Source organism: Lepidothrix coronata, unplaced genomic scaffold (assembly GCF_001604755.1).
Source record: "Lepidothrix coronata isolate B3197 unplaced genomic scaffold, Lepidothrix_coronata-1.0 Scaffold30, whole genome shotgun sequence".
Taxonomy (NCBI): Eukaryota; Metazoa; Chordata; class Aves; order Passeriformes; family Pipridae; genus Lepidothrix; species Lepidothrix coronata.
Window position 1 is genome coordinate 3,981,984 of NW_016690210.1, and position 10,851 is coordinate 3,992,834.

Here is a 10,851-nt window from a genome sequence, read left to right on the forward strand (position 1 = left end):
CTTGGTGAGGTCGACAAATGTTACATAGAGACCTTTGTTCTGTTCCCTACACTTCTCTTGCAGTTGTCTGAGAACAATAACCCCCTAGATACAACTGAGCATTTGCAGTCTTCAAGAACAGCTTCTCTTTCTATGAAATTAAGGGCTGTCCTGGCTGTTTGCAAGGCACCATCTTTTCCCCTGGGCATTAAAAGCGCTGGCACAATTACCTGACTCTGCTGCTGCCTACAGCCAAGTTTTAAATGGGAGTTTTGAACTCTTGCTTTTGAGGAATAGACCTTGGACTAGGAAGGGCTTTGCTTTGGTAACAAATGGCTATGAAATAGGCCCAGGTTGGTACCTTCTGGGTGTACCCTGGTGCAGGGGTACCTCTGGCTCCTACAGTCTTGACCTCAGCCAGCCAAGGCAGGAACCTGCTGGTCTGTTCTGCAGCTCCTGTCCTTCACATAAGTCTCCTTCCAGTGGAAACTGGGGTCCAGGGGAAAGCAGAGCATGAACCCAGACCTCCCAGTGTACACTTGGGGTGCAACCAATTTATATTATTTAGATAAGGGGTGTGGTGTTTGCCCTTCTGATCACAGGCTTCTTGTGGCACCCTACAGGGGATGTATCCTGCTGAGATGCTGTCCTCACCTACAACACAGCCTGGGCTCTCCCTTCATCACACTTATTACAGGGTTTTGGTAATCCTTGGATATGAAGAGTAGGATGTAGAGTCTGTGACAGCTATCCTAAATCATGACTAGGAACAGCAGCTGTGGGAGAGGATGGAAACCTTTTTACAGGCTAAGCCTGACTGAAGGGAGTAAAACTCACTGCTGCCTTCCAGGTGGTCTTCCCAGGCCAGGTGCCAGTGAGTAATTACAGTGGTTAGATTGTACCCTACCTTTCCACACTGCTGTGAAATAAGAGAGGAGGGAAAACAGCTGTGCATGTGCATTTCTTCCACACTGGGCACAGTGTAACTCTCAACAGAACTCTACCTTGGTAGCTCCAGGCATAACATTCCTCTTATTTAGTGCTGATGGCAGTTTCACAGCTGAGTCCAAAGCCAAGAAATAAGGATTTTACTCACTGCATATTCCATGTGTTCCATGCTAGCTTCAACTATAAATACATAAATAAGAATTTATTTATTCTGGGATGAACACTGCAGATCTTGCAGAGAAACCAGCACAGCAGCAAAGATTGCTCTTATTAAGGTAATGTCCTAAGTGATTGATTTCTGCTGGTACAATTCAATTCCTTAGAAACTACTGGGGTTTTTTTTGTGTGTGTGGTTTTTTTTCCCCTGTCAAATAATACCTTGTTATTGATGAATAATTCCTTCCAAGGTTGACATTTCTTAAGAGTCTGAAGATGCCCTTGACCTGAAGCTTAATATTTTCTTTTTTGCACAACTATCTTAAACTAACTTGACACCTGCCAGCAGCAAAATCACCCCAGGGCCGTGGCTCTTCCTGAGCTGTAGCACCCTTCACTTTCTTGCTCAAGCCCCAACCTGCACATGAGGACACCTTCAAGGCTCTTCTAGTCATCCTGTTTCTCCTCAGCCCCATCCTGTAGCATTCTTTGGGTTGAGCTGCTCATGGATATAGCTGGGCTCCTGTAGAAGCTGGGTTGCTTCATACAGCAGTTATATATGGTGTCCTCATGGGCTTTCATAGCTGCAAGTGTAGCCCGCACAGTTACAGAGCTGGGACTCCTCTATTTCTGTGCCCAGCATGGCTTCCTGTGGATCTCAGGATTTGTTTCCAGGAGTAAATGTTTTTCCAATTCCGTGTTTGAGTTTTTGTTTTTATAGTTGTGAGCTATTATTTCATCTTGATCTTCCGGATTTTGGGAATTGGCGCAGCGGGGCTGAGAGTAAGACCCAAAAGCTTGTAGGAACAAACTTAATTGCGCTTGGGGTTTGCTATGGAATGAAGTATATTCATGGATTTATAGACTCATAAACTAAAATAGGAGGAAATTTTATATATACAGAAATAAAGTACTAATTCCCTGAGAGCCGCAGTACATCGATACCTGCATCTTTGTAGGAACAAACATAAGTTAGACTATGTGCCAAGATGAAAAATTGCAGTGCCTTACTACTTTCTTTTCTGACAGTCTGGAGAACATTTGGATAATGTATGGAACTGGGCTGCTAGAGTTATCTTAAGGGAACAGCTTGTGTAACTGCTGATTAAACCAGCACTTATGCAGCCCAGGAGTTTGAGTTATTTCTAGTGATCCAGAGGCTGACCAATTAGGATAGATCCCCAAAAGCTGGAACCTCAAGTTCAAGCAGATACATTACGTGTTCTCTTGAAACTAGGGTACATAGGGTGGTTTGTTTGCTCTTTCCTCACGCTGAAGTCTTATGTTGCTTTTCTCTTGCAGGAAGACAAGGCTGTGTGAGCTCTATGCAAAGGTTCTGGGATCAGAGGAAGCTTTACACGTAAGCACAAAATCTAACCATGGTGTCTCTGGAAAAGGTACCTCTGGAAAAGGTAGCTGCTATGGGAGCACTTACTGCCCTCTCTAGAAGAGTGGAGAGAATATTATGGCAAGTCTTCGGTTGTGTTTGACAGTGAGGACAAGAATGAGCTTATGAAACTTTATTCTTGTCCAGCTTTGTGGGTGGCATTCTCAGTGCTCACACCACACATCTCAGCTGTTTTCAGGTGTGACAGGCTTGCTTTCCCTCTCATCTATGTTGTGTCTTCTCTCTCACCAGTTGTTAACACTCATTGCTGCATGTGTTGGGTTGTTTTTCCTTTGCCTTTCCCTCGCCTTCTCTTCCCTGTAACGTTGAATGACTGTTCGGCTCTGTGTGATCTCACACTTAGATTATGTGATTAACACTGTTTACGCTTTAGAGACATTTTTAAACCAGTTAAATGTTGTAGACACCAGTCTGGAAAACACATAATTTCCAACACAGTGATACTGTACACAGAACCATGCAAGTGCCACACTTTGCATTTTTACAAGTATATATTTGTGTCTCTTGTACATATTGTAAGTCTTACATCTGTGTACACCAGAGGTTAATTTTGCTTTACATGGTTCAGAGCATAAATTTGTGCACAAAGTATCAATTTACATTGACAGATTAAGAGGATTATGTTCTGCAGTGGCTAGATTAGCTAGTTTTTTAGACACTGCTAGCTAGCTACTTTTAAAAAATTAAGGCTTTTTGTGTTGGGTTCATGTTGCATTAAGAGATGTGTTAAATGTGCTTGTCTTGTCAGACATTGACATGCAATAAATGATAAGCTGTTCTTCTCTGCTCTCTCCTCAGTTCTGTTATTAGCTTCCTTGGGACTCTGTCCTTTCCCTGAGTGAATTAATCTCTGTTTTACAGCCAGTGCATTATGAAGAGAAGAACTGGTGTGAAGAGCAGTATTCTGGGGGCTGCTACACAGCCTACTTCCCACCAGGCATAATGACTCAGTATGGAAGGTACAGTGTCTATTTATAGTGGGCTTTGGAGTAGTGAGATAAGACCAAGTTAATAAATATCCTCAGAAAGGGTCATAAATCCTCCGTCACTGTTCACTTTATACCTTTTAAGATCACTGGGGAATATTTTGAAGAGATAGTATAACCTTCCACTTGTCTCAGCTGGGCTTTATGATGGATGAGTTTAGCATCATTAGGGGCTTTTATTCACTCTTGAAATTCGGTGAGCACAGCTGAGTAGGCTCTGGGAAGGGAGTTGGGAAGCTTTCACATTCTGTTTACAAAACTGGCTTTTGGTGTTTGAGATCTGTGTAACCATTTCCAGCACATCTTTAGCTGGTGTTTTATAAATACTGGCAGAGAGTTAATTCTTGCCAAAATTTACGGTAATGCGTGATTTCTTTGGACTGTTCCTTTTTTTTCAGCAGTCAAGGCTTAAAATAGTAATCAGTGGGCCATTCTATACAGTCTTCTTCCACCTAAGTTTTTGCATGACAATAAGATTTAGCAGGAAGAAAAAGACATCAGACCAGTGATTGGATCCAGATACACAGTTTTTAATGTGGAGGCATAGCCCTACTTTTGAAGTTTAAGTTTTTACTATTTAAAAAGAACTTAGAGCAATGAAGCACTTGTAATGAAGAGCTTATGGAGGCCTTAGTATTTAAAGTAATTTTAATGACAATTATTGCCAATTCTGTCAAAAACAGAGTTAAAACAATCTTTATTTATTTATTTGTTTGTTTGTTTATTGCTTTAGCTATTATGAGGATGTACTTCAGAATGCTGCATTGTGCCAGTAATGCTTAGCATTGGTATTTATGGCACTGGCTAGAATTGTGTGAGAGAGTAATTCTCATCTCAAAATAATTGTGCTTTACACTTATGCACAGTGTAAATGCTCAGAAAATGTGAACACTGGTGTCTACTGTAAGAAATTAAATGCAGTGCAGACTACCCCTCCAGCTCAACTCACCCAATGTTACTAACTGTAAATGCTTGCTGTTATTTAAAACACTTCTGTAATGTTAACCCAACTGTTTTGGTTCTTTTCTGATATGCCTAATGAGACTTACTGCTTGTCCCCCTCCAGGATCATTCGGCAGCCTGTTGGCAGGATCTATTTTGCTGGCACAGAAACAGCCACAGAGTGGAGTGGATACATGGAGGGGGCTGTCCAGGCTGGAGAAAGAGCAGCCAGAGAGGTACAGAAACTCAGGGGGCACTGTCAAATATCCTGTGGAAAATGAAAGATCTTCTGGTTGGAGGTGAAATGGGAAGGGAGTGTTGACAGCATCACATGTTCTGAATCTTGATGCAAGTCCCTGCAAAGGGGAAAGACTTCAAAAAGGATGAAGGTTTTGCACTTAGATTTGGAATACTTGAGAAGGGCTGTGGTTATTTCCTCAAAATCTTCTCTGTCTCCAGGAATCAAATTCTTTCTTCTTTTACAGAAATCCCAGATTCTCACCTAGCCATTTTTTCCCCCAAATGATCACTCTGTTAGTCATCCTACTGAGACATCATGGCTGTTAGAGCACGGGAGCAGCTCAGTCCTGCAGCTCCGCACACCAAGCCGGTCCCTTCCTCCTGTGTTCCCAACAATACCATTGACACAGTGAAATACCTTTGAGAAAGCCTTACATGAAGTCAATAAAAGAAGACTTAGATTTATTTTGCATCTGAGAAAATGGAATTCCTCAACTATTTTCAGGAACATTACAGTTTATGGAGCAGCAAAAGAAATGTCATCTTTGTTTTATGAGGCAAAGGGAACCTTGTGGCTAAAAGCTACAGTTGTGGAACAGAAATTCTCCTGGAAGGGATCTGGAGAGTTCGTCTAACACACACTTCTGCCCCAAAAGACAAGGATCAACTATTCATAACCTGTCCCATTTGAGAAAATTATACCAAACCTGCTTCTGAAAACCTCCAGGGGCAGTGCTTCATGATCTCACTAATGTACAGACATTACAGCAGAGCCTCCATAGGTCTCAGCAGAGAAGTTGAGAAGTGTGCTAGACTGGTAAAAATGTTGATATTTTCCTTTCCTTGTTTACTTTTGAAAGGAAAATATGTTTGAAACCTAGTGCAAGGGTGTTTCTCATTCCCGTGCATTGTAGAGTTGAGGGGTTCAATGAATCTTGCCTACAGTAAAAGCCCATCATAAAAGATGACAAATCTTAAACCTACAAGTACCTGGAATAGGAAAAACATTAATATCACCACCTCCATTTTATTTACCGTAGAAGAAATTAATCTTGCTGTCTTCCCTGACTACCATTTCAAATAATCTTTGCCATCCTACTGATCTCTGGTATCTTTGATATTTTGAATGGTAAGTTTTCCATTGCGAAGGCTTTCTTTTTAGTTCTGCTTTTCTCTTGCTGAAACTAGTGGTCTGTCATCACTCCCAGGATGCTGTTCTTCTTCCTACATCATGGTAAAATTTGCAAAGCAAGCTACTCCTTGTAGCTGGCATAGGCACACCATATGTATGCCAGGAGTGTCTGCTTAACTCTTAGTCATATTCACATTGCCCTGTTCCCATGGGACTGGGCAAGTTCTGGTATCTTCCATGGACTAACTAAGCATAAAGATATTTTTCTGTTACTCTTTCTGTGTTCCACCAGGAGAAGTGTCTTATTAAATATCTGGCCTCCCTAGAAATGAGTTGTAAAAGGCTGAGTTTTCTTCTGAAATTTCAATACACTGTTGTTTATGTGCTCAGTCATCATCATGCCATTTTAAAACAAAAATTGAAGCCAGCTTTTTTTTCCCTTTTGAAGAATCAGTGGTACTTACTGAGTACATTACTGCCTTTCAGATACTGTTTGCTATGAGGAAAATCCCAGACAGTGAAATTTGGAAGGCAGAACCTGAATCAATTGTAAGTATTTATGTAGATTAAAGGGCTGGATTTTTTTTCTGCTGCTTTGCTGATGAGATAAAATTTTATTGGTTGTTTTTGTGTAAGTTCACTAAATCAAAACCACAGTAAACTTTCCCTTACTCACCAAAACTGCCCCTTCCTTAAGAGGAACACGATAGAAACTCAGAGAGGGCACCCATCTGACAACTTTGTAGTGCAGGATTGGAAAGAACTGCACTTTTTAACTGGGCTGTGAATCCTTTCCATGTGTGTGTTCTTCTTCCCTTTAACTGGGCAGAAAATTTTGATACATTCCTTCCTGGTAACATTTCACTGCTACAACCCAGTTCTGTTTCTGCTGCAAGAATCTTGATTTGTATCCTGCCTCTCACAATGGAGATGTTATGTTGATAAGGGATGCTCTCCCTGCAGGATGTGCCAGCTTTGCCCATCACTACGACGTTCTGGGAGAGAAACTTGCCGTCTGTGCCAGGACTGCTAAAGCTGATTGGATTTTCCACTTTCTTCACCTCTGTGGCTGCAGCTGGGTTACTTGCCTACAAAAAGGGACTTCTAGTTCGAAACTGAAAAAGGTGCCGTCTCAAAGCCTCACACTTGAGGGGTTTGCTTTTTTTTTTTTTTTGGTGGGTTTTTTGGCATGCACTTCCCTGTCTCCAAAGTCAGATCAGGACTGAAGAAGAGGTGAAAACAGTAGAGAAAAGAGGCTGGAGGGGAGGGATAAATAAAGGGGATCTATACTGAAGAAGAACCCCTTGAATCCAGGCCTATTTCTAGCAGTAAATTTTTGTTTGTTGAATTTCTAAGATACCCTGCCAAGCATTATCACCTTGGTTTTTATCCAGATTTCAGAACAGAAGGGACAAAACACCTCTATAAAGCCTATTCTGGTGAGATTTGCAGTTGTTTTTACACTTATGTCTGAAACACACCCTGAACTCCAAGTCTTTACAGACTCTTTTTTATACTGTACTATGCAACAACACAGTCTCTAGTTGTAAACAAAAGATTTCTGCCTTTCTGTGTGCTGAAGAAATCCATAGCTTAAAGGATGATTAGATAGTTCATGCAAATTACTGGTAACAAACTTTTTAGTGTTTTTATTTTTGTCACCCAGGTGTCCAGAGCCCAGGCAGCATCTAAGGGACAAGTCAGGCCAAATCTATCCATCTGAACTATCTGGCCATAGGATGCTGGCATTTCTAGTGGTCTCTATGTCCTACAGTGAGTTAAAGGGCAATGGTTTTAGTGCCTCAGGAAGAGTAGTTGAATTTCAGGCTTGCCACCTGTGTTCACAGCTGCCTGGAACAGCAGAGCTGATGTCCCAGTCAAGTCTGTTCCTGGAAAACTCCTCTGCCTGAAAAACTGTCAGGCTCCAGCCCACAGCTGATGTGTATCCAGTATGGATTAGGCTGTTGGACCTGAGTGTGAATGGGAAACCTTGTGCTAAAGTACAGGCACAGCCTGTCAAGCCTTTTTCACCCTGTCTGACATCTCTCTGCCTCCAAGGTCCTCTTTTAGCTCCCTAAGTTTCTGCAAAATAGCAAGAGAATAGATTACCTTCTGCCTACCCCATGAAGTTGTAGAGCCATCCATAAAAAACTCTCTCATATACTTTTTTCTTAACACCTTGCTTTCTTTCAGCTACTTAAATTTGTTCTTTGAACACCTTGAGGCTGTCTCTTGCCCAGTGGGGCACACACAATGGGCCTGAAAATGTAGTGTTTGCATTAAAAAACCACCAAAACCCCAACAAAACCCCCAAATTATCTGCCCCCTTCATGCTGAACACAGCTTTGCTGATTCAGAGCTTCAGTCTCTCCTAACAACCATATTGATGGGATTAGCACTTCCACTTCTGCCTGCTGTGCTGTATTGTACTGACTGTGCACTTTTAACTCACCAAGGATCTAAATGATAGATGAAAGAGAACCATGGATAGGAGAGTCACATGCAAGTGCTTCTGCCCTCCGTAGCTTGGTACCTTTCAAACAATGTTAAAAAAAAAATAGAAGAAATAAAGAAGGCAGGGTGCAGGGGAGGAAGTAAAAAAACCCAACCACCAAAACCTCAGTGCCTACATGTCAGTGTGTTGGTGCATTGTTGTAGGTATTTCTGTTGTGTTACATCTGCACAACAAAAACCAGGAAGACGCAGGTGTAGCTGAGAACAGGATTTGGTGCACGTGAAGTTTGAGACATCTGGAATTTTTCCTGGCCTGTTTGCTGTGCTTCTCCCTTCAAACAGCATCAATTTAAACGTAAAAAAAAATTGCATTTCAGTAAAAAGCCGTGGAGGGAAGTATAATAATAAATTCAACAACTAGTGTGAGCAGACGGTAGAGGAACTGTACCAGCAGTCTCAGGCAGACTTTTTGGGCCAGCATCTGATCTTGCTTGTGCAGAGTAGTACTTTGTTCTCCAAATAGTCCCATGGAAATTTACTGAACTACTTCGAAAGCTGCAATATTTGTGAGCAGCACATTGTTTTGTGGCCCTTAGGTTTCGTTCTTTTTAACTTGATATGCCAGTTAAACATCTTGTAGCAGCAGCTTGGATTTTATCACAATTGAATATCCTCATAACAGCCTTTTAAAATGCATAGGGGAACCTTCCAGACATAAAGATCTTTAAGTCAGAACAGTGCAGCCAGTGTACATATGGCCTTTCTCATTGTATCACACAGAGCTCTAATTTGCTGGGACATTTACCTACTGCAGACTGCTTCTACATGGCTTTCTCCCCATGGGATTTATTTACTAAATCAATTAGGAACCGAAAGCTGGATGGGAAGTTCAGAGCTTTTGCAACTCAGACAATTCTTAGGCCAGAAATAAACACAGGAACCTAAATTTGGGAAAACATTCTTAGTCTTGGCCCTGATATCTGTAAGTGCTAGGCAGTGATTGCACACTTAATACATAAAGAGCTGCTTCATTTGCAGATGATTTCCCTGCCAAAACTGTTTGGAATTCAGGTCCTGCCTCTGCCCTAGAAATATTCTTCAGTTCCCTACAGGGGAGCAGATTCATGAAACTAATGAGGATAAATTGGTTTTATTCACATCCAGAATGTATCTCTCTCTTCTTTGCTCCTGACTCTGGCAGAAGTTTGTCTCAGTCTAACTAACTGAGGCAGAAATTCCAAGCAAAATCAGAAGTTAGGTACTTAGAAGTGAACTGAATCGTGGACTTTTTATGAGACTGGTCAATTAAAAAAAAACAAAAAACAGCTGAACATTTTCTATACTTATCAACATTTCTTATTCTTAGTTTCAAAGTGAAACAAAAATGTAAAAAACCGAAACCTCACAAACATTTCTCATGTTGTTCTGCACAACTAAAAGCAGGTGGGACTTGAAATCTCAAATGAAATTTGGATTCCCTGGGATCTCTAGCCAAATCTGATTGAAGCTGGGAGGTCTGAATTGTAACATCTGTATTAACACACTGAAGTCTCTGTCTTCTTCCTTGCAGACTGCCAAAGCGTTAGGAAGGCTCTCTTTGTCTTCACCGACATGTCTTCCTATGATTATGCTGTGGATCTTACCACGACTGTGGGATAGAAAAAAGGATTTGCTGCCGTTTTCTCAACATTTTCCACGTAAAAGGAGTATGTGGCACTTTGTGTACATGGATACCAGTGTGATGAGTGAATTGACAGATGTAGGTTGAGAATCAAGCTGCTTCCCCTTGGGTAGAGGGAGCTGTTTAGGACTGGCTTACATTTTTGAATTAAAATACCTGCCAACCCTTCAAAGAGAGGAATGAAGTCAGGTTTAACGGGCAACGAGTCATGCTATCTTGTTAATTTATTAAGAAGTTTGATGAGACAACTGCTATCATGAAAGTTCCAGTTTACCAGCTTTGTTAAAGGTACTATAGGAACAACCATGGAAATAAGTGTACTTGTCTCTTATGAACTGAATTGTGTTACCATGCATATTTTGTAATGCTCTTAAGAGTTTTCAAAAAAAGAAAAAAAAAGAGGTTTACTTTCTTGTACACTGTTCTGATAGCAACTGTACATTTCAAAGGGTGTTGGGTCATGGCATGATAATCTATGTTAACCAAAGTACTTGAAAGCTGATTGCATAAACTACTCGACAATAACAAGGATGTGAGCAGTCTGAGGTGGCCCCTTGTCTTTCCTTTAACTAGTGCATTTTTTTTTCTTGGTGCAGATCTTGATTCTAAATAGCACATCTGCTGTCAATACAATGACATTAATCACAGTTAAGTGTATGTCTGAGCATTGTCCATCACTGAAACCCAAGGCCTGGAGAGAAGCTTAGGTCCTCTATCAAAATGATCTTACCATGTCCTCAGTGGGACTGTTGTTTCACTCAGTTAGACTTCACAGATGTGCAGAAATTTTAAGGTTTTTTTTTTGAAGAAGAGGGAATTCTATGTCCTCCAGAAGTACTTGGATGCAAAAGGGATCCAGGATTAAATAACAGATCTGCCACTGCTCTCGGGCAAGAAGCAAACCCACTTAAATCACAGATTACAG

At 41.2% G+C, this 10,851-nt stretch overlaps 1 protein-coding gene across 1 annotated transcript in view; it reads left to right on the plus strand.

Moving 5' to 3' along the window:
* The window catches only part of LOC108495345 (amine oxidase [flavin-containing] B-like), a 52,632-nt gene extending 42,307 nt beyond the window's left edge, over window positions 1–10,325 (plus strand). The window contains exons 11-16 of the mRNA XM_017810957.1: window positions 2,386–2,443; window positions 3,353–3,450; window positions 4,544–4,655; window positions 6,278–6,340; window positions 6,755–6,915; window positions 9,816–10,325. Coding sequence (XP_017666446.1) covers window positions 2,386–2,443; window positions 3,353–3,450; window positions 4,544–4,655; window positions 6,278–6,340; window positions 6,755–6,910 — 487 coding nt within the window. The 3' untranslated portion in view covers window positions 6,911–6,915; window positions 9,816–10,325. The remainder of the gene's footprint in view (window positions 1–2,385; window positions 2,444–3,352; window positions 3,451–4,543; window positions 4,656–6,277; window positions 6,341–6,754; window positions 6,916–9,815) is intronic.
* The last annotated feature ends 526 nt before the right edge of the window (window positions 10,326–10,851 follow it).